Genomic DNA, 23,990 nt, shown 5'->3' on the forward strand with positions numbered 1-23,990 from the left:
GACAAGATCTTTGCTGCACAGACTGCCTCACTTCAATGATTATATGCAGTATTGTTGTAGCCGTGTTGGTTCCAGGACATTACAGGAACAAGGTGGGTGAGGCAATATCTTGTTGGATCAACTTCTGTTGAGACAAGCTTTCAAACTTACACAGCACCTTCAGTGACATACTCTCAGCTGGGGACTGACTCTTAAACAAACTGCCACGTCTGTAGCCTCTTGGGGGTCTCCTGCTAGGGGCACTATTATGGAATAGATGATGGGACTCCCTTAGGAACATCAAATAACCTCTGCATCCAGACAGTTCCAGTACACTTTGCTGGGCTGATTCTCAATTACATTAAGGCCCCCATGTTGAGTGATTTTTCCCTTAATATTTATTTACTGATGCACCTCACAATAGGGTACAGTTCCATGATCACAGAATCGTAGGAATGTAGAGTTGGAATGGACCTCAAGAGGTCATCCAGTCCCATCTTTCAGCACTAAGGCAGGATTAAATATACCTAGACCCAAGGCTGGTTCTAGGATACCAACTTCCATGGGAGTATCTTTGTTCAGTTTTGCTGGTTGGCCAGACATGTTTTGTTTAGCTTCGCGGCAGAGATGGAGGGAAGGGGTTGCTGAAAATGTTTTCCATTCTGGCTTGCAAAATGCATAGGTCCACTCCTGCCCAGACCATCTCTGACAGATGTTTGTCTAATCTGTTCTTGATGCACAATTATTTGCTGAAATAGTAATTTTCTGAAAGATGTTTCCATATACAACTTTACTTCTCAATGGTGTTGAAAATCAAAATCAAAGAATCAGATGCTACTTAAAGATAGCACAACAAAAGGAGAAGTTTCCTTTTTCGTGTGTATTGTAGGTCAATGAAATTACACAGTTGGTATGAACTAGTCTTAAAAATTTATTTACCTCATAAATGTATACATTCATAGGTTTATCACAAGGAAATTGACAGTAATTCATAGAAAATTAATATTTACATGTGTGCAAATTTCACATATTACACAAGACAGTGTTATGTAGTTTTACTACACTGGGTTATGCAAGTACTTTTGCAGTTTAAGGCACTCGAGATGAATAATATTAGTTGTAGGAGGAAATAAACAAAATGCTAGTATAATTCTATATCTGAACCAACTGCTCCCTTCAAGATAGTATATTGTAAGTGTCAATGGTCTGGTATGACCTAGTCAGTTGTTTTCAGACAGGGCAGAATTCATTCAATTAAAATCCGTTAAAGACGGAGGTTGAAAGTAAAACATTTTCTGGGTGACCTCTGAGCAACCCTCTCTCATGCTAGTTCTTTCCACATAGAGTAGAAGCAGCTCTAATTACTTTTTGCAGACACTTGATTGACAGCTTCACATTCAGCTCTTCATATTAGAGGAGAAGCAGAGAAACCCAGAGGATGCCCATTAAAACTTCACAAATATTAACCTATTAAAAGATAATATTAAACACTTGCATAGTGCTTTACATTTTCCAAGCACCATATAAGCCTTAGTTTATACTCACAACAGTCCTTTAAGGTGGGCACAGAAATTAAGTGACTTGCCTAAAACCATACACTATGTCAAAAGCTGGGAGCTGAACCCAAGGATTCTGGCTCCAAATCCAGTTCAAAGATCACATCTCTCTTTTCTAAAGGAGAATTCAATCACAGGTAATATCTAATGTGGATCCCTTTTTATTCTTTTTATAAATAGAAAATCTTACCATGTAACATCTTTGTTAAATGCATGAAATAACTTAAATAGAGACAGTGTCAGAAATAAAATCTGGTGTGCATAAAGATATAAAAGCCAACAGCAGGAGAGATTATTCACCAATCTGGATTCAGAAATGTTATACAAACTTGGATCAGTTCTATTGTCCTTCTATGGAGTTTGAGCTCATCACAACGTTACCATTACAGTACTCTTGAGACACAAAAATTAAGAAACACAGGACATTACAGTAGGGTATTTTTTCCCCTCCCTCCCCTTGTTAAACAACATGCACTGGAAAAGTCAGTTATGCGGAAATGACGCTCTTCCTATTAACACCATGGCTTTAGGATTTTCCTACAGAAATATATGTCAACAAGAGTTACATGCACCTACGATTAATAGGTTTGTTAATGCTGCAGTTTTATCTTAGTTGACAGGAAGTGAGACTAGTAGGTTTGGGATGATTTGTAATATAGCACTTTATTTTATACAAGGACTCCAAACTGAATAGACTTGTTAAAACCAACAGAAAGAACAATTTGTGATTTACACAATGTATAATGGGACCAGTGTGCTCTACATATACTGAATTTGATGTGCTGACAATTTCATCCAAGTGATTTAATAGAAGTTTTATGTATTATTTACCATCCTTCCTATTGCCTTTGATAGTGGTGATATGGGAGAAGTCTGGGTTACTCTCCAGATTATTCTCCACTTCAGCCTATATCCTCCTTTTTTCTTTCATACTTACATGAAAAAGTTGTTTTATGGCAACTATCTTTCTGATTGAGAACTTGTGAACGGAGTTTCTGATGGAGCAAACTTAATACTAGTCCACAATTGTTCAGAGAGGTTATCAGTAAGCAATATGTAAAACTCCACACCCAACCATTAGAGCTGAGCATACCATTGCAGGCACTGGGAGGCTGATTGCAGGAGTTAGAGATGGGCCTTCTGCAAGACATGGCTTACAAGGTCCACTTCCTTGATTTCCTATATCCACATTGAACCAAGCACATTGCCATAAGCATCCTTGTTATTTACAGATTAATTATAAACTATTACAAAATCTCAGTCAAGCACCAGTACTGACTCAAGGAGCAATACGAGTCAGAAAATTAGTATTCTCTGTCACAAATGGACAGTGCTTTTCTTTCAAAAGTTCTCCTTTCCTAATAGTTTTGTCCACAACGCCTCTTTGGCCAGGTCCTTCCTCCAACTTCACATCCACATGATTAGGAAAGTAGCAGCAGCAGCTCCTCAAAGGCACGTCTTGTAAATACCTTTCACAGCATAGCCAGATCAGCCCTTTCTCACAGGAAGAGCTGTAACGAGGGTCTGAAATCCAGCAGTCTGGTTTGGAAGGGCTTATCAACGAGATACTTAAATGGAAGTCTGTAGGCAGTGGGAGAACAAATGGCAGAAACAGTCTCTGTGTGCAAAGTTCAGGAAATCAAACCCAGTGGCATGGGAATTCCTATTTAATTTTGGGGAAAAAACTACCATCCCTCTAAGTGCCCATTTTTCCACAGTGTGTTTGATCTTACAGTCAGTTAATTTTGCAGGCCGTGTCACCTTGGTCCACAGTAACCATAAGGACATTTGAGAATCAAGCTGTCATGGCTGGGTAAGACATGGGTGCAGTAGTATTCAACCAAACTTCCAACGTTCCAGAACATGGTTTCTGAGTCCAAGTAAAACTGTGAATCCTGTTGTAGGGATAGAAAACACATCTGTAATCAATGGCACCTATGAAGCCCTTTCAAACAGACCACTACTTTGCAAAGTATTATATACGTGACTAGCTCATGTCACATAAATGATAAGCCCAAACCAAACCTGGGGATCCAAACACCCTGTAATTTTACTGAAGATCATATTTGGATCTGATCACTATAGACTCCCTGTCTTCATACATGGAAGGCTCAGGCTCTAAATCCAGATCTGATTTTTGCAGCTCAGGCCTATCTGTACTTTTTTTTTTTTTTTGGGAGGGGGGGGTTTGAAGGAGGGGGGAGTGTTTGGAGGTAACGGGAAGCCTTAGGCTGATACTGTATGATGTATCTAGAGCAGGTGTAAATACCATAGACGCCCTTTTTATATATTTCATTCATACCAACCTTTTCAAAGATTCTGTAGTTTCTCACTTTCTCAGCAGATTCATCCCATACAACTAATACCTTGAAGAAGAAAATGCAACATTACATTCAGCACGCATAAAAAAGTCTTCCTAACAAATTTATGAAGAAAAAACTCAAAACTACCCTTTTTGAGGAATCAGTTACATTTCAAATAACTGAGCATTATGCAAGTTAGGATATACAGTTATTGCTTCAGACCTACTTATGCCCTTTATAAAAAAGACCATATCTAAATTGCTAAATACATTACTGTAATTAAACTCCAATATCATTAATTTGCAAGTAACAATTAAATGGGAGTTACATTTAATTAACTTATAGCACAGGCTCCCCTATTGTGAGTTACCTTTCCAGGCTTGGTAGATGAATTCCTAATACAGTATAATCCATTTTGTGGATGTCCTCTTGGGCTGGTAGATTTGAACATCCTAAAATAATATGGAAAGTAAATATCACATTCAGAAAATACTAACAAACTTAACAGATTTGGGATAGAATGGATATGTCTATATCTCAAAATCCTTAATGTAAATCATCATTTCAGTGATTGTAATGATTTAGCTTAAGAATTGATTAAAGGCTGGGAAGGCAGTTTCACAGACTGATGGAAATGGACACTTAACAGAACCTCATCATTTAGGAAGACTCATTAGGGTCCTTAAGCAGCTAGTGTATAGGGAGGTAGCAATGTCTTAGTGGATTGCGCATGGGCTGGAAAAAAGGAACTCTAGGTCTCTCATCTCTGCTCTCTCCCCAGCTTGCTGTGTGGTCTTCGAAACATCACGGACTCTCTGCTTCAGTTTCCCAATCTGAATTTCCTTACTAAGATGGATGGTGTGAAGATCTCAGTTGATTAATATTTGCACAATATTTTTGACTCAATTTTTTTTAATGGATTCTGTGCTCATGAAACATGCTGACTGGTAGCACTGAAGCATGAAGGTCTCTATTTCTCCACAGACCAGTGAATCAAGTTACATTTAAGTCAAATTGCCTGTTGTTCCCCGTCTCCTAACCTATGTCCCTGTCTCTCTTTAGATTATCAGCTTCTCAAAGCATCCTTGGATCACCTACCTGAGTAATTCAAAACTCACTAGCATATTTTGGATGGTACCATAAATAAATAATAATAGAGCAGGCAGGAGCAGTGCAATTTTCTCATACTGCACCCCCTTTCCCCAATTCTCCAGCTTTTACTTGGAGGGATTCAGTCACATGCTTTCTATCATTGGCCTCTCTGTTGAGGACTGCCAACAAGCTTATGGTAGCAATTGTTGTTGAGGACACTTGTCCATTGGGAACTGAACTAAGATCATCACATTCATTTCATATAGGTCATGAAATGGCCATCACATTGTCATGACTTTTGGTCACTACCAGTCTGGGCTGCATTTGAGCCAGTGATCTAGAGTTTAAAAGTTCTACAGAACCCTAAGCAGTCCAATTCATTGTCCCAGCAGGGTACTCTGGATATAAAGCCCAATGATGGTATCAGTTTTATGCATTATTACTTTATGGTCAATATTTTAACATTTAATTAGCTTCCTAGAGGCCACTGGTTATCAATTTAAAGGAATTGTAATATTTTATTTACATACAAACTAATGGTAAATTACTTCATGCATTCAGTAGAAATCTCAGGTTGATTTACTAGTCTTAACTCTCACAGTATGGTTTTCTAGACTGCAGGTCAATTTTATTTGAGGATTTATAAGCAACTCAACTTTTTTTTTTTTTTTTTTTTTGGAAAGAGAAGTTTACCTTTCTACTTCAATGGATTCATAGGTCTGGACAAATACCGAATTAGGCAGCTCAACCTGTTAAGACAACATTTAAAAAAAATTAAAATGTGTAAAGTAAGGTAAACAGCAATTATATGATCAGTATTTTAAAAAGGTGATTGGAATAACTGAAACAAAGCAAAGTGTTAATAAATTAATAATTGGAGATATACCTATCTCCTAGAACTGGAAAGGACCTTGAAAGGTCATCGAGTCCAGCCCCCTGCCGTCACTAGCAGGACCAAGTATTGATTTTTGCCCCAGACCTCCTAAGTGGGCCCCCTCAAGGATTGAACTCACAACCCTGGGTTTAGCAGGCCAATGCTCAAACCACTGAGCTATCCCTCCCCGTTTTGACATACTGCAGCTACCTAGGATTCTCTAAACTCAGGCCCAAACTTTACAGGTAACTTCTACTGTACAGCAAATATTTTGTATAATTAAATTATACATATGGTCTCCTGATTTTGTTACTACATTATTATTCCCTAGTGTATGCTCCTTCAAAAGTGCTAATACATTCTTGCATATCTGACATTAGAATCAAAATCTGTTACCAGCTCTCATAAAGTTGGCCAGTGCAGTGGAGCAGCATTCTTACGTGAAGTATTGTTACCAATTCCTTCCTAATTTACAGACTTGACTCAAGCCCAAATTTACAACCCCCTAAAACGTAGAAGTGTTCTCTTTAGGAATGTGCCATCTGATCTTACTTTTTCATAATCTTCATCTGAATCTTCACCAGACGTGTTTTGCTTTGAAGGTAATGCTGGTTTCTCAAATGAGAAGCTTCGGAAACTCTGCCCATCTGGTGGTGATCTCCTGGAAGAAAGAACAAAACTGAAGAACGTTTCTGCAGAAAAAGCATTAAGAGACAATAAATGCAGAACCAGATCTGAGTTTCTGTTAGTTCCTTATTTGTCATTTAACAGTTTTTATTATTCACTTCAAAACTGCTGAGCAATGCGATGGACATAGAGGCTTTCATGTTTAAGGACATTTTTGCAGATATACCCCAAGTCCCTTACTAAAGAACGTACTTACACTGGAGCATTAATTTCCTTCTCTGTAAGAGCCTGCGTGTGTGCTTTAAGAGCGTAAAGCTAGTTTTTCCGTTCATGTTGAAATCCTGATGTGAAGGCTTTTTACCAGCTACAGTTTAGGACTCTGTTGTATCTTTTCAGCATAACCTCACACAGACAAGATACATTTTGTTCCTATGTGCTTTACTTTAGGTTGTATAATACTTATTCCTGAAATATTTCCAAGAGCCAGTTTGTTGCAGGGTTTTGAAATGCTGTGCAGATAAGACTATATAATGTCTCATAAGGAACATCAGACATATTCACACCTTGAAGAGAGTAGGGGAATACCATAAAACTTCCTGACAGATTCCTTACTGTAGCAATTTTTAATCATGGAATCACAAAAATATAGGGCTGGAAGGGACCTTGAGAAGTCATCAAGTGCAGCCCCCTGTGCTGAGGCAGACAAAGTAAACCTAGACCACTCCTGACATGTTTGTCCAACCTGTTCTTAAAAACTGCCAAAGATGGGGGATTCCACAACCTCCCTTGGAAACCTATTCCAGAGCTTAACTACCTTTATAGTTAGAAAGTTTTTCCTAGTCTCTAATTAAAACGTCCCTTGCTGGAAATAAAGCCCATTACTTCCTGTCCTACCTTCAGTGGACATAGAGAACAATTGATCACTGTCCTCTTTATAACAGCCCTCTTAACATATTTGAAGACTTATTAGACCCCGCCCAGTCTTCTTTTCTCAAGACTAAACATGCCCAAGTTTTGGGTTGTTTTTTTTAAACTGTGTCTCATAGGTCAGGCTTTCTAAACCTTTTTATCATTTTTGTTACTCTCCTCTGGACTCTCTCCAATTTGTCCTCATCTTTTCTAAAGTATGGTGTCCAGAACTGGACACAGTACTCCAGCTGAGGCTACATCAGTGCCAAGTACAGTGGGACGTTTACCTCCTGTGTCTTACATACAATACTCCTGTTAATATACCCCAATCGGATATTAGCTTTTTTGCAACTGCATCACATTGTTCACTTATATATAATTTGTAATCCACTATAACCCCCAGATCCTTTTCAGTACTACTACCTAGCCAGGTATTCCCATTTTGTAGTCATGCATTTGATTTTTCCTTCCTAAGTGAAATACTTTGCACTTGTCTTCATTGACTTCACCTTGCTGATTTCAGACCAATTCTCCAATTTGTCAAGGTATTTTTTAATTCTAATCCTGTCTTCCAAAGTGCTTGCAATCCCTTCCAGGCTGGTGTTATCTGCAAATTTTGTAAGTATATTCTCCACTCCATTATCCAAGTCATTAATGAAAATGACCCAGGACTGATCCCTGTCGGACACATACGCCCACCCAAATTGACAGCTAACCATTAACTACTTTGAGTACAGTCTTTCAACCAGACTTGTATCCACCTTATAGTAATTTCCTAGGATCTTCTTTATTCCCCTTTTTAACTATAGGTACTATGTTTGCCTTCCTCCGGTCCTCTGGGACCTCATCCATCCTCCAGGAGTTCTCAAAGAAAATTGATAACAGTTCCAAGACTGCTTCGGCTAGTTCCTTAAGTATTCTAGGATTAATTTCATAAGGCCCTGCTAACATGAATACATCCAACTTATCAGGATAAAGAATATTTAGATCTTTCCCTATTTTGGCTTGCATTTCTTCCCCCTTGTTCTTAATTAAATGTTGATTGTGTTGAGTATCTGGTGACCATTAACCTTTTTAGGGAAGGCTGAAGCAAAACAGGCATTAACACCTCAATCTTCTTCATGTCATCCTGGATCACGCTTACATGTATCATGACTTACAGTCAACCAAACTGCATCTGTTCTATATCCCCTTGAGAAGTATCATATCAAGTTGGTGTACAACAGTAAAACTAAGAATTGGTTTATTTACGTTCACTGATGAACATTACAAAAATGTGCAGTAACTTTACTGCAAAGCTTGGGGGAGAGGGAGAATGCTGACTTAGACCTGATGAACTAAGTATCAGAGATATCATTTGGTAAATATGCTACAGAAAGTTTGATCTGTTTTCATACTTACTGTAACTGGGGAAGCAAAGATTTCTCTGATCTAGATTTGCATATAGGCACAGGCGGTTTAGGCAGCACTTGTGGCACGAACAGTCCAGGTTTGCCATGTTCTTTTGGTGCTCTGGTCTCCACTGGCACTTGTGGAATAAACATCCCAGGTTTGCTGCGTTCTTTTGGCACTTTGGCCTCCACTGGCTTCTCCGTTAATTCTGATAGCTTGGGTTTGTTGCTTGGTAATGGAGGTGGGGCCCGTGAGGAAAGATTCAATTGTTTTAGCCTCTCACATCCTTCACTGGCTGTTAAAATGCGGGCTAGACTCTCTGCTGATGGCAAGCAGCTCTCTTTGACACAGGCAGGATTTTTGAGATGAGGCATAGGGGGAACCGGCGGTGGTACGTCACTTACTCTACGGCTTGATGGCTGTATTTTTAGATTTGATTCGGTTCTGCAGTGAAACTGGGATTCTCCCCTTATATTTAAGAAGTCCTCTGGTTTTATATCAGGTAAGCTTCTTTTAGGAGGTGGTGGAGGAAGCATAGGCCCTGTGGGCTGGCCTGCGAAGGAGTGCATCCTTGTCTCTGGATAGGCAACTTTTCTGATGTGAGGCACTGGAGGTGGCGGGTACGTTGGTGGGAGGATCATGTTATCTGTGTAAGAAAACCCCACAGAACATGAGGAATTAAATTTTAAAGTTTAAAATAAGATTCTACTCTCCTTTTGTTTGAAGTGAAATTTCTACTTGATTTAGGATATTTTAGAGCACCTATCAGTGCCAGATGGACACTTACCTTTGAAACACAATTCTGGACTTTACTAAGGGCCAAACCCTGCACTCCTTACACTCAGGCACAAGTCACATTAACTTCATTGGGTGTTTTGCCCATGTTAGGATGGAAGGAGAACTATGCTGAAAAGAATCATCCATCCCTTTGACAGACCTATGGACTGGCAGCAAGACCTTCCAATATTCAGCTGGCTGACAATGGATAGAAACACATCTTTTAAAGGTACTCAGCACTTTCTCTAATGTTCTTGGCTTCCTCAACTGCCACTGGTTTCACTGGGAGTTTAGACATTGAGTACCTCTCAGGATAAGATTCCACTTATGCATTGCTTCACAATTATTGTAACTACCCATGGCGCTTCAAGCATACTGAGTTAAAGCATCAGCCTACAGATGTTTTTATATTTCACATGAGTGTCACCTCTACCTGAGGTCTTTAAAGGGTATCGTGACTGGTGAATATTGTCTTACCATCTGGTCTAACGAAATCCGTAGAATCTGGCTGTAAGTAAGATTCCTCATCTTCTTCCTGGTCATAATCTGCACATAAAATTAAAATGTGTTTAAAACTGTAAAGTACTCATTGGGATCAGATCATAGGGAACATGCATATGCTGATTTTCATTTTAAAAAAAAGAAGACTTTTTTAATTAATAAAATTCTGGTTCCATTACAAAGGAAAAAACAAGACAGAAGATTAAGTCGTTTTGGCTAGTTCCACTCAGAATATAACCACAAGCGCCAACTTTCAGCTTTCTCCACAGTTGTGTAAGTTAGATCGATTTACTGCGGTAGTGTAGACCAGCCCTTGTGCAACTTCAGTTATGTGAATAACGTAACCGAAGTTGATGTAGTTAGATCCACTTACAGCGGTGGCTACACTGTGCTGTGTCGATGGGAGAGCATCTTCCCGGGGAGGTGGAGTACACAAATCAATGGCAGAGTGCTCTCCTATTGATTTAGCGTGTCTTCACCAGATGCAGTAAATTGACACTCGATCTACCGATAAGTGTAGATATGCCCTTAGGGTAGGTCTATAGTGCAGTTAAACACCCATGCCTGGCCCATGTCAGCTGACTCAGGCTGCAGGGCTCTAAAATTGCAGTAATGACATTTGGGCCTGGGACCCTATGAATGGGGATAGTTCCAGAGTCTGGACTACACCGGAGTTTTACAGCCCTGCAGCTCAAGTCAGATGTTTACCTGCAGTATAGACATTCCATAAGTGACATAAAGGCTTTTGAAACTCCATTCTCAGCATCATCCCCAGAGGCTCACCTTTCCCTGGAGTTTGCAGTGTAGACATACTCTTACAAGCCTAAGTCCCATTGAAAATTATACCCAGTGTCTTTGTCATAGGCCTACTCAACCCAGCTAGTCTATGAGGCCCTAACAACTCGTTCCTTTTTCAGTTGTGAAAGGAGGACTCCTCCAGATGCAAAAATATTCTAATACAACGCGAATGACTGCTTGGTTAATGGGTTAACTTTACAGTCTGTGCCGGAAGCAGGTGGTTTATAAAAAGTCATGCTAAAAGTCCACATAATTCACTGCATTGCTTCTTTTTAAGTTTTTAGAACATATTATATTTAAGTGATTATAGCTCTAAGTGGCTCCTGTAAAAGTAAAGGGGATTTAATCACTCTCATTGTCAGCTTTAATAAAGATCATTTGGCATTCCCATATAGGGCAGACAGACATGGCTGAATATTCCAAAAAGAAGTGTCTTCATCCACCCTTAAGTCAGATGCATGGGCTAGGAGAATGACTTTCTGACATTAAATTGATGGATAACTACTAAGAGCACAATCTTTTACGGTGCTCAGCAACCCCTGTAAGGTTGATTCTTCAATTGCCACTGACTTCACTGGGGTTTTAGGATGCTGAGCATCTCTCAGAATCTGACTCCAAATGACCCTTATTTTACAATTACTGAAACCTTGCATGTATTGTAATGTTATCATAGGCATTAACAATTTTCTATTGTAATACATACTAAGCCAAACATTCTTATGATATATGAGCTATTTGCATTTTTTTAAGCCAGTAAAAGTGCTGCAAACTCAGAGTGGTTTGAGGAGGAAGGAGTGATCAAAACGTCTCATTTATTGATAGGATAAGGAGTAAAAGAGGGAAACATTCAAAATTAAAGTCTCACCTTCATTTTCTGTTGAATGAGAATAGTTGATATTTATGGGGCGTTCTACTGAGCCATAGAAACTGTCTGCATCAGAACCAGAGTCACTACACAAAGAAAAGGAAAAGGATTTTATAGTAAGAGGTGCACTGTTGCCTTAAATGAGATTTAACATTAGCTATTCAGGTTAAGAGCACATTAGCAAGTGCTCATATTAGAATATTGAAAGCAGCAGAAAAACTGATGTAGTCTCATTTTTCAATTAACAGCCAAATGAATACTTTTCATTTTTAAGGACTTATAAAGTTGACATTTTAAGTTCTCTTTATAAAAGGTTGATTTTTTGTTATGATGTCACAACCTATGTAGTAAGAAAGTCAGACATAGTTAGGAATTACTGTACTTGCTATTGTTTAATGGTAATAAAACAACCAAAAAAAAATCATGTTTTGTCATCAGGTGCAAAGAATGGGAAGCAACTTTAGAAACATATGGGCCCAGATGTGTAAAGGTGTTTTGTTTTTTTTTAGGTGTTACTGCGCTCAGCATCACAAGGCCAACTGATTTAGGAGCCCAAATCTCATTTTCAAAAAAGATTTAGGACCTTAGGAGTCTAAATCTCCTCAATGGGATTTAAACGCTGAATGCAGCAATGCCTAATAAAAAGAAGGGCCTTGCTCTTTACTAAGGAATTTTTGATAAAGTGCAAGAATCAAGAAAGCGATTCTAGAATTAGCAGGTACATACCTTAAATCTGTTACTGTTTCCTTCTTGTCATGGTAATAATCTATTTCACGCCTCAGTGAGATCATCCAGTTCTAAAAGAAAACAATTTCATGTAAACTTACTCTATTGCTTTTAGTAAAGAAATGTATAAAGTGTCTGCCCTCTGAAAGGCTGGAGGTGCGAGCAATTATGGCTTGACTGCATATTAACGTTTAGTTACTCACAAGGGTGTAGTAAGGATTTGTTAGTTCCTGTGCTTTGAACATATAAAATATTATAGCAGTCTAAAAATGATGTTACTTACCATTTACTGAACTTTTGGTCTACAGATCTCAAACTGCTACTTAGAAAGCCAGGTAATTTAATATTCCCATTTTATATGGGGAAAGGATTTTACAAAGTCATTTTCCATGTTTATAAAAACTTTTAGTGTTTATTTCTTGAACCAAAAATCAGGATATGAAGACATGAAATGCTGTACCAATATTTGGATTAGCACAATAGTGAGAACTTTTCAAATGAGGCCAAGGAGTTAGGTGCCCAAATCACATTAAGAAAATTAGGCACCCAATTGCTAAATTCCTATGAAAACATTCATTTTCCCCCCGATCTCTTGAAATATATTCTTGGGTCATGGGAAGTTATTCACCTTTCTTTCATCTTCAGAGGAGGCAGAAAAAAACCAGGTCCTGTGCTTCTTGCTAATATGAACTAATTTGAAAGGAAACACGTTGTTTGATGTTGTCTCCTCCGCTGCCCGCATAACCCTGAGAAACAGAACAAGCAACAGCATAAAAAGCCTAGTCAATGCAGTTATTTCTGTTGTGCAGGTAAATGTAGGGTTCTAATGCTCAGCTACAAAATGGCCCTTCAAATCAACTTCACCAAAAGGCTAAAGAAAATCTAATACCCATAGTGCCATCTGCAGTATTTATCTAATGAAAATGGAGGAAAGAGTAGTGCTAATGAAGGATGCTAGCCAAAGAGAAAGGGAGAGATCATTCACTAGCAAAATCACCAAAAAGGATACCTGCTACATTTGTAACAAACTTGTTCATTATAGATTTTTAATTTTGTTATATTAGTGTACCCCAATTTTATATCATGGCAGGAGGCATTTGTGTGGTTGAGCTCCTCATTTCAGGTGTCCTCACAAGGGAAATTCATGACACTGCTTTTCCATGAACATAAAGGAGAACTAATAATAACTTTAGGCCTTATTTTGCCTTTCTACTCATTTTAGTGTAAGACAGTCCTTTTCAAACAACTGTTGCTTAATGACATGTGTCATTCAGCTTCTTTGAGGAGCTCGGTTAGATAGAGTTGTTTCTGTTTTTCTCTCCTCACCAGGTAAGACCTTACTCTCAGGTGCACAACTCAGACAGACCTCACATGGAAATCACTTACAAATTCACAACATGGGATTCTGGGGAGAGAAAAAGAGGCTTGGGGCTCTCAGTGCTAAGATTTTTGGTAGTCTGAAAAAAATACTTGTATTCACAAAAGCCAAAGGGAACTAGGCTTACGACCACCACCACAGTTCATGGCTCTCATTAGGAATTATTTTTTTTGTTCCCCCACCTCTTTTCAATGCTATTTTCCTTCTAAAGAACACCCTTTCCTAGAGTCTCTAACTCATTAGAAGACCTTGAACCAGCTGGATTTTGAACCCCGGGGACAGATTTTCAGAAGCACTCTGCTCTCATTTAGGCAGCAAAGTGGAATTTTTTTTTTAAAATCTGGCCAACGCACAGCAGCTGCCATTGAGGACTGCAGAACACTTTTGCATATCTGGCCATAGATCTTTCTAGATTCCCTGTCTAATTTTAAACTCTAGGCTACAGTTTGCTGACATGGAGTTTGCACAGAAAAGGTTAACAATGCAACAGGAACATGTTCTGTTACTAATAAAAGTCATAAGGAAGTCAGTGTACAAAATACCCACGGTGCTTTAGTACTGGTGTTGCTGAGTCAAGTGACATCACTCTTCCTTCTGAGTCACTTGAACCCAATGCTCCTGTTCTTTTAGACACAGGACTGTTGAACGTGAGATATAAAACCAAGGTCTACTCAAAGACCCAGATCCTCTTTTCAGGCGAGCACGTGCAACTCCCATTGATATGAATGAGAGTTGCACACATTTTCTTAGATTGTAAGCTTTTTATTTAATATTTGGGGCAGGGACAGTGTTTACGTCTGGGTTTATACAACACCAAGCACAATATGGCCCTAATTTGGGGGGTGGTATAATATAAATATATAAATCAATACATCACCCATGTCAATGACAGTTCCAAGGCTATATTTCACATGAACAGGGTTGTTAACCCTAATATCATGGCCAAATTTCAACTCAGTTAACTTTATTCTGTTTATATAAATTCTCTGTGCACTTTTAATTGGATAAGGTGTTTTCTTCCATTTTCCCTTAAGAGTTGTTTAACACTGCTGTGCACTGTTGAAGAACTGTCACATATTACCAGTACTTTAAGGCTGAAAATCCCCTACAAATAAGTATGAGAATGCGTACGTGGCATTAGAGTGAAGAATCAGTAGAAAAATAATACAATTCATAGATCTGTAGATTCCAAGGCCAGAAGGGACCATTGTGATAATCCAATCTGACCTCCTGTAAAACACAAGCCATAAAACTTCCCCAAAATAATTCCTATAGCAGATCTTGATTTCAATGGTTGAGACTAACATGGCAATGTACTCCAGATTCTGTATCCAGTTTGGTCTTGTATTGGCAGTAACTATAGTTCTGTTTTTCTAACTCAGTTTTGATTTATTAATGTGACTCATATATACTCTGTACAGATATATCAAATTTTGACAGTACTGTACAGCTTGAAAGAATGTGTCAATTAGATTTGTCATCACTGATTTTAAAAACAAATATTTAATTTACATATCACATACATAGCTAGATGGGTTACAGATTTTTCCATGCATATTCTCTTGTTTATGTTCATATGGGTGGTTTTGTATTGTTTCCTTCATAGCATGCCCTCTATAAGGAGGCAACATTGGCTGGCACTGCTGAATCAGTTAACTCCAAAAGTATTTCTATTATTTTCAGATGATGATTAAGATAATTAGAAAACATGGGGACTGTGATAGCATCTGCCAAAAACAAAAAGGTCACATCTATCCGTGTAAATCAGAAATCAAGCTGATCCTATTTGTTAGCATTTTGACAGTTTCTCTGACTAAATGGTAAAAGGTGAAAGGAATACGATCTTCTAGTAAGGAAAAACATATTACCTATTGGAGCAGAGATCTCACATTGCAATATGGTGTAACACCAAGAGCAACAGTGAGAAGTCTGCCTGTACTATGGAGTTAATGTAGGTTTTCCTCCCTGAATTAAACACAGACACCAGCAGTATTACTGTAACCATCTGTAGTGAATATGTATTTATAAGAGCATGTGCCTTTGGCACATAGCCTATGTCTCTAAGGGTATTTATGCTGACACAACAGTTTATTCAGATAACGTAATGCCAACAGTTTGCAGCTTGAAAAGGCAACCCCAAGATCCCTTTCCAAACTGTCTGATTACCATCTTATTTGTATGGAGTGAATGGAATAATCCTTAGTGAAATGTCACTGTGGGTGCATTAAATGTTCCTTAAGGAAACTATAATTAACAAAATCTGCATACCCAGAAAAAGTTACTTTTTCCTGAGTCAGTGTTTCTTGAACTTAAGTAAAAGTCATGCTTTCATCATTAAACAGCGTCTGTGTATAATATAAATATTTTGTACCACTCACCTGTTATAACCATTTAAAGAGAAAGCACCCTGTGGAGATGCAGATGTGCTAGTCTTAAAGTAGTAAATACATCCCTCATGGATAATCACAAATCTCAGTGGCCCTTGAAAGAGAAGGTGGGAGGAAAAAAATAAACTCAAAGTGAGTGAACTACTAAGCACTTTCAAACAATTCTGTCCGAATTACGCAGTTCTGGCTAGTTTAATAGATCATTATAAAAACATCATCAGTTAACTGAATGACAAGTCACGTGATACTGCAGTCAACTCAGAAGCCTAGCAGAATGCAGTGTGATGTCAGTTCTTTTCATTTGAGAGACAGCTACTCTGAAAGGGAGTGGGGAGGTACTTCAAAGGACGTAAGGCTGACCTATACCTGCATTTCTCTAGTGGAGGAAAGCGCTAGCATGACATTGCAACCGAAACCACATCCAAGAAACATAACCAAAGGCCAGTAATACCTGATCTCTGAAAAAAGCCACACTTCTAGACTGAAACTAAACTCAAAACATGTTCACATCATTCATCATCATTCATGCCCGTCACCCCAACCGGGGTATGGGCCGCCAACAACAGATCTCCATAGTCTTCGCTCTAGACCCCAAAACCAGAATGAAGCCTCCCTTGCCTGTAAATAGTTAGAGAAGTTGGCAATAAAACTGAGTGGTTTAAAAAAAAAAAATCAAATTCCAGTGTTCCTCCCTCCTATATCACAAGCAGCATTTTTTTCATATCTGTTACAATGAAAATATATTTTATGTATTTCCTAGAAAAATTAAGAAAAACACACAGCCTTGAATTTCTTACCTTAAAAGGTATATGGATTCCAGGAGCAATTATGGATATGAAAAAATATGTTTACTCTAAATCTTTAGGTTGGGGGCTTGGGGGAGTTCAGAATAATAGATTTCATACATTCCAATCTGGACAAGAAGTTGACTAGAACTTTGTTTTGAAAATAATGGACCAAAATGTTTGAAATAAATGAGGTATTCCAAGTACACTGGAGAGAAAGTAGATTCATTTTCTCAATCTTATTTTTGGAGGCACTGACATCCAAATCCAACAAACTAGAGGGAAGAAAGAAATGCACATCCTCACCCCGCCCCCCCTAAAAATTTTAATCTTCCAAAACAAGCAAGCATCATCTTTAGGATGTTTAATTAATTCAGCAAGATATTACTGTAAAATTAAATCCAATACGAACAAAACACATGAAAGGGGAAGCTTCATTATAAAACACAGTAACACTAACTGCCTGCCTCTCACTGTCCACAAATGCAAGCATTTAAAGCAATCGGATGCAATCCAGTTAATATCCTCCCCAACTTACATTTTAAGATCTGTAGCTGGGTGCCTCCTTTTTTGTGAAGGTATCCAGACTTAGTAACTCCCCCAGGCATTGTCAGTAGGTTCTGTGCTCCAATTGCCTTCATTGGGACTGGCCAGTGCTGCTCTTCTGTGGCCATTGTTCTGCAATTTAGAATGAAAAATGTGTTTCGCATTGTATGTATATTTTGCTTTAAGAAATGAACTTTCAGAAAGGAAGCTTGTTTGGAAAACATGTTTAAGGAAATAACTAACAGTATAGCAGCCAAGTATGTGGCATAAACTAGTGTCTCAGAGATTTCAGGAAGTTTGCAGTGTATAAAAAAAATATGGTGCAGAAAGTCCCTGTTTATTTTTGTACACATCACCGAGGTAATGACAGTGGTCCAGGGAAGATGTTTAACTTCACATTGTAGCAACACATAGTGAAAACATTTCCATGGGAAAAAAAAAAAACCCCACCCAGAGGCCCAAATATAAGTCTTTCAGAGTTATCCACTGTCTTTTGCCTAATATCCTGTTACCTCCAGTAATAATGTATATAGCCTTGCTGCCGGAAGGGTTAAGATCTACCCCCAATATACAAAGAAGTGACACTGTGATTCAAATACAGAGTGCACCTCACTTCTTATTTATCATAGTTCTTTGTACTGTTATAAACCAGAGCATGTATTACATAACATTGATTTTAGTGTCACATGCAATAAAGTGAGGATATAATCAAACTCAAATTCACCCTCCCTCGACGTTTCATTTAATGGCAGCATATGTTAATTATTGCTGCCATGCTGCACTGAGTATCCTAGCAATTACAGCTCTTTCTGCTCTCCCTTCTTATACAGTTTACAGGCTACAGAGTATTAGTTCCTTAATAACTAGTTTTATCAGCCTGGTTATAATCACAAAGAGACCCTTCTTTCTTCAACTGGCAATAAAAGGCATTGTGCAGGGCTTGGATAAATCCCTTAATTATCTAGTACTGAGAACACCCTCCATGAACTGAATAGAAACTTTGACCTTCACATACAATGCTGTATTATTCCCAAGGCTTGAACAGAGGACCTCAAATGGAGAGAGCAGGGCTCATGAACTGCTGAAGTTCCTCAGCTATTATTAGTTGATTTCAAGCTGTTTGTGACTTGAACAGATGTTGGACTCGGAGCAGAAAGAACTAAAAATGTAAAGGATCCTGTTTACTCCATCTTTTCCACAAAAAAATGCTAACACTGTCAGTCTATAACCTAGGAACCTGCTTCCCACATATATAATTTCACTAATTAAACTCCCTTCAGCCTAACCTGGTGACTCAAAGTACCCATTGTGAAAAGAGTAAGGAGTCTGTTTTTGCTGAATGATTCATTGCAGTAGTACAGTACATGCTTCTTTTTTCCCCACCGCATGTACAGTGGGTACTTTTTTCTTTCCATACTAATTTTCTGATCAAACCGAGCCACTAAGAATTTGATCCATGTTTCATACAATCATAATTATTCTGAAACAAGAGAGGAACCAGTGTTTGAGGTAACAGCAGTGACTCTGAAACCATAGGCGTGAGCTGCACCACAAGTAATTAGTACCCTACTAGCTTCCTTGTCAAAAGAGAGCAAGGTTCTGAGGCACTCTGAATGGAACCAACTATCTTACCAGCTCTTGTCCCCACCCATGGCCACCTGGCTATATTTTAGGTATTTATGGAGGTATCTAACCTCAGTAATGAACTCTTCCCCAGGGAACTCCCCCAATCACTCATTTATTCCATCCACTCAGTATCTCTGTATTCCTAATAGTCTCCCTCATTACGCTGTTCCCTCTCTGTTCTAATTCTATCCCAGCCTTAAACTCCCCAATCTACTCAGCTCGCTGTTCCCAGAATCCCTTCCTCTTACTCAGAAGGTCACCAGTCCATGCTGCTCCACTTGTTCTCTCTCTGACCTTTCCTCCCTGTACTTCCACAGAGGCCCCATCTCCCATGCATATGTCCTGCTTTCTCTGAGGCAGTGATGTATTAACTTATGTGCCAAAGCCTGTGGCAGCCCCCACTGGTGAAGCAAGGCACACAAATGTCACACAGAATACTACATTGTGGATTTGATTTGACCAGGTCACATTCAACATAACCCACTCTCCCCACTGAGTGACACCACCTTATGTTGCCTTGAAAAATGGTCATTAAAAAGTTACCAGAGCAGGATCCAACCTACTTGCCAGCTCCCCGCTGTGCTGACAATGATGGCAGAAATGCCAGTAATATTTTACTTCTCCCTCAAGAGCAATTAAACTTGCCCTGGATGAGAACATTTTTACAAAGTATTATGCATTTGTGCATACTTGCATTGTCTGTCTGCTAAATTCAATGCTAGTTTCCTAAGCAGCCTAGGGCTCAGGAATGGAGGTTAGTTTTTGCCCTCTATTTTTAGGAAAGGTTTGAGAGATGGAGGGCTGGGGGTTGCCATGTTTTTAGTCTCAAACCCAAGACAACAGATGGAGCCATGATGGATTAACTCTAACACCACCATTAGCCCTCTATCTATAGGCTCCACTAGTACAACGGGAACTCCCACACTTGCCCCAAATACTTTCCCACTCTCACTGAAATAGTTCCTCTTCTGCACATACGTTATCAGCTCCACCTTCCACTGAAGCCTCTCCCCCACCCATTACCCTCACCCATGGTCCCTCATCATGAGATGACTTGTCCCACTGCACTCTGAGAGATCTTTGATAAAAGCTATTTGTTAATGAGCCATGAGATGCACTATGCACGGAAGTTATTCCTGCAAACTGAAATCAAAACTGTGTCAAATGTTTTTGTCCATACCACAGAAGCTGAAAAACAGGCATGAGGGAAAGTGAACTCATTTTTCAGTTGGCTGTAGAAACCCAAATGTTGCAACACTCTAGTGTCATCATGGGAGTGATTTCCTTAAAATGAAGGGTGTGAAGGGGAAATCCGGAACTGACTTTTTTTTTTTTAAATGACAAACATGTCGATCAAAATATACATTGAAATCATCTGAAGTCAAACTGATGAAATTTCCTGAGATTTGGTTATGTTTAAAAAAAAAGATTAAGTAAAAATGGAATCTTTCTATTTAACAGGATAGTGTCTGTTCTCTGTTACACTAATGTAACTGGAATAAACTCACTGACTTTAATGAAGTCTCACCAATGTAACTGACCAATTTAAAGCCCCACATATATCTTCAGATCACACCTGCTTACTTTATTGGGGGGGGCGGGGAACTACATTTTTCTAATACTACTCTTGATAATACCACTGAGCCAAAAATATCTATGAAAAAGAGAGCACTAGATTCTATTCTGCCTCAGATTTCATGGACACAACTGTCAGAAAAATTCTGATTGCAGGATCTTTATTACTGCAGATACAGAAGAGACAAAGAACAGATTGATTTTCAAATCCCAGCTGGTAGCTGGCAGTTATTGCAGTAAGTCATTGTATGATTTATAATCTGAGCACATTAAACTCTCAGATCACTAATAGACAGGGAACGCCACCTCATTTTTTAGATTATGGTTACACGTCTAACTACCTGAGACAGCAGGCCAAGACAAGAAACTCTGAGCCAGGTTCTGATCTGAGGTGCGCTTAGAGTGACCAGATGTTCCAATTTTATAGGGACAGTCCCGATTTCTGGGTCTTTTTCTTATATAGGCTCCTATTACCCCCCACCCCCCTCCCAATTTTTTACACTTGCTGTCTGGTCTGCTAGTGCAGATGCTCTAAGCTGACAGGAGACAGTTCTCTCGTCAACTTAATTACTCCAGCCCTCGCGAGCGGCGGTAGCTATGTCGGCGGGAGAAGCTCTCTCACCAACATAGCGCTGTCCACACCGGTGCTTAGATTGGTGTAACTTACGTTGCTCAGGAAGGTGGCTTATTTGCACCCAATAGACATCACTTACACCGATGTAAGCTGCAGTGTGTACCTGGCCTCCGTTACAGTGGTGTAAGGACAAAGTCTCTCCAATAAAGTCAATGGAACTACTCCAGCTGTACACCAAGTATAACCAGGATAAGAATGGGGCCTCTTGCTGAGGCTACTCAGAGAATTTTCCCCAGCTCATTCTGAGAGTTCCTTGTAACAGCAACAAGTGTTTGTTTTTAAGAAACAGATGAATTTTTTGCCTAATTTTCATCACTCTCACCAAGCCCAGAAAACAACCCACCCTGCTCCCCTCCCCCCTGAAAATGAAAACAGAGTGGCCACTGAACACATCTCCTTCCCCAACTGCAGTAGTACTGAGACTGATCCAAAGACAATCAAAGCACACCAGGAAGGGCCTTGTCCCTGTCCTACTTGGCTCCTCAGGGACTTTCCAGGACAATCCCATTTCAGCTAGGAAGACTGTGCGCTCTATAGTATGCTGGGGAAGAACACAGGAACAGTAATTTTTAGGACTGCCTTCAATACTGAAGAGTTTTCTTTGAAACACAGCACAGTGTGGTCACATTACTCTCCAGCATACCCCACAGCCTATTCATACTCTACCTAGAGCAAGTACTTAACACATGCGGAGGGTTTCTTCTTTTGCAAGACGCCAATTAGAAATAGAGTTTGCAATGTTTTTAGTAAATGAACTGAGTATTAATGTATCAGAGGGGTAGCCGTGTTAGTCTGTATCCACGAAAACAATAAGGAGTCCGGTGGCACCTTTAAAGACTAACAAATTTATTTGGGCATAAGCTTTCGTGGGGAAAAAACCCCACTTCTTCAGATGCATGGAGTGAAAATTACAGATGCAGGCATAAATATATTGACACATGAAGAGAACAGAGTTACCTTATAAGTGGAGAACCAGTGTTAACAAGGCCAATTCAGTCAGGGTGGATGTGGTCCACTCCCAATAACTGATGATGAGATGTCAATACCAAGACAAGGAAAATTGCTTTTGTAGTGAGCCAGCCACTCCCAGTCCCTATTCAAGCCCAAATTAATGTTGTTAAATTTGCTAATTTATTGTAGCTCTGCAGTTTCTCTTTGAAGTCTGTTTTTTACCTTTTTTTGTTGAAGGATGGCTTCTTTTAAATCTGTTACTGAATGTCCAAGGAGAGTGAAGTGTTCTCCTACTGGCTTTTGTATGTTACCATTCCTGATGTCTGATTTGTGTCCATTTATTCTTTTATGTAGAGACTGTCTGGTTTGGCCAATGTACATGGCAGAAGGGCATTGCTGGCACATGATGGCATATATCACATTAGTAGATGTGCAGGTGAATGAGCCCCTGATAGTGTACCTCATGTGGTTGGGTCCTCTGATGGTGCTGCTAGAGTAGATATAGGGACAGAATAAGCAATGGGGTTTGTTCCTGGGTTAGTATTTCTGTGGTGTGGTGTGTAGTTGCTGATAAGTATTTGCTTCAGGTTGGGAAGCTGTCTGTAAGCAAGGACAGCCTTCCTCCCAACGTCTGTGAGAGTCAGGGATCGTTTTCCAGGACAGGTTCTAGATAGGTTGTTAATGGGTTAGGTTAATCTGAGTCTCTATCACAGGTAATTTGAACATAGCTGCAGTTGCTGTGATGGATTACTTGAGAAGTTATTTGGACAAAAAAGTATTGCTACAGTGTGTTTGTGCCAACACATGTGAAGCCATAACAGCATACATGAGAGGCAAGGTGACTGAGGTAAATCTTCTATTGGACCAACTTCTGTTGGAGAGAGAGACAAGCTTTCAAGCTTAGGGTGACCAGATGTCCCAATTTCATAGGGACAGTCCTGATTTTTGGGTCTTTTTCTTATATAGGCTCCTATTACCCCTCACCCCCATCCCAATTTGTCACACTTGCCGTCTGGTCTCCCTATTCAAGCTACACAGAGCTGTTCTTTAGGCTTGGGGAAAGTACTCAGAGTATCACAGCTAAATACAAGATGGAACTGATTGTTTAGCATAAGTAGGTAGAATACGTGCTAAGAGGCCATTCCAGTTAAAGTGGCCCATTAACACCTCTCAGTCACCAGCCAAAAGGGGTGTTAACACATCACAGATTACTCATAAATCCAGTTATTTTTAGTATCTAGCAAAATTATGTATTTAAGTTCCCAGGCACATTTTTGATGGTGTTGTGCAGGTTTCCTTTGCGGAAAGGTCAGACATGGAGTGATTTTATAAAAAAGCGTTCACCCATGGGTGATACGGTTGTTTTGTCTTTTATCATTTTTCTGTGCGAGTTCATTCAAGATTGTCTGGTTTCACTCACCTAGTTGTCATTGGGGCATTTAGTGCACTGGATGGGCACACTACACACAGTGAGAGGTATACCTTGGACTGATGGATCTTGAAGGGTGTGTTTGGGGGGGGGGGGATTAATCAATCATAGTAGCAGTGAAGATATGTTTACAGGTTTTGCATCTGTTGTTATGGTAGGGTCTGGTACCACTTTGAGTGGTGGGTTGCAGGATTCAGGCCTAAAAACCATGTTACTTCTATCTCTGAGCTTTCACCAATCAAAGGTTATATTGGATGTTTTAGCTTTCCATGATACTCTT

At 39.3% G+C, this 23,990-nt stretch overlaps 1 protein-coding gene across 6 annotated transcripts in view; it reads right to left on the bottom strand.

Moving 5' to 3' along the window:
* Positions 1 to 890: 890 nt before the first annotated feature.
* Positions 891 to 23,990, bottom strand: part of SH3BP2 (SH3 domain binding protein 2) — a 60,190-nt gene continuing 37,090 nt past the window's right edge. For all 6 annotated transcript variants that reach the window (XM_039541627.1, XM_039541623.1, XM_039541624.1 and 3 more), the window contains 12 exons: positions 17,488 to 17,627; positions 16,156 to 16,258; positions 13,028 to 13,145; positions 12,400 to 12,470; positions 11,674 to 11,759; positions 9,987 to 10,055; positions 8,742 to 9,378; positions 6,357 to 6,465; positions 5,624 to 5,679; positions 4,209 to 4,290; positions 3,842 to 3,901; positions 891 to 3,430 (listed from right to left, as the gene is read on the bottom strand). In XM_039541627.1, the coding sequence (XP_039397561.1) occupies positions 3,293 to 3,430; positions 3,842 to 3,901; positions 4,209 to 4,290; positions 5,624 to 5,679; positions 6,357 to 6,465; positions 8,742 to 9,378; positions 9,987 to 10,055; positions 11,674 to 11,759; positions 12,400 to 12,470; positions 13,028 to 13,145; positions 16,156 to 16,258; positions 17,488 to 17,623 (1,665 nt within the window). In that variant the 5' untranslated portion in view covers positions 17,624 to 17,627 and the 3' untranslated portion in view covers positions 891 to 3,292. The remainder of the gene's footprint in view (positions 3,431 to 3,841; positions 3,902 to 4,208; positions 4,291 to 5,623; positions 5,680 to 6,356; positions 6,466 to 8,741; positions 9,379 to 9,986; positions 10,056 to 11,673; positions 11,760 to 12,399; positions 12,471 to 13,027; positions 13,146 to 16,155; positions 16,259 to 17,487; positions 17,628 to 23,990) is intronic.

The sequence above is a fragment of the Mauremys reevesii genome, linkage group 5, assembly GCF_016161935.1.
Source record: "Mauremys reevesii isolate NIE-2019 linkage group 5, ASM1616193v1, whole genome shotgun sequence".
In the NCBI taxonomy this organism is placed as follows: Eukaryota; Metazoa; Chordata; order Testudines; family Geoemydidae; genus Mauremys; species Mauremys reevesii.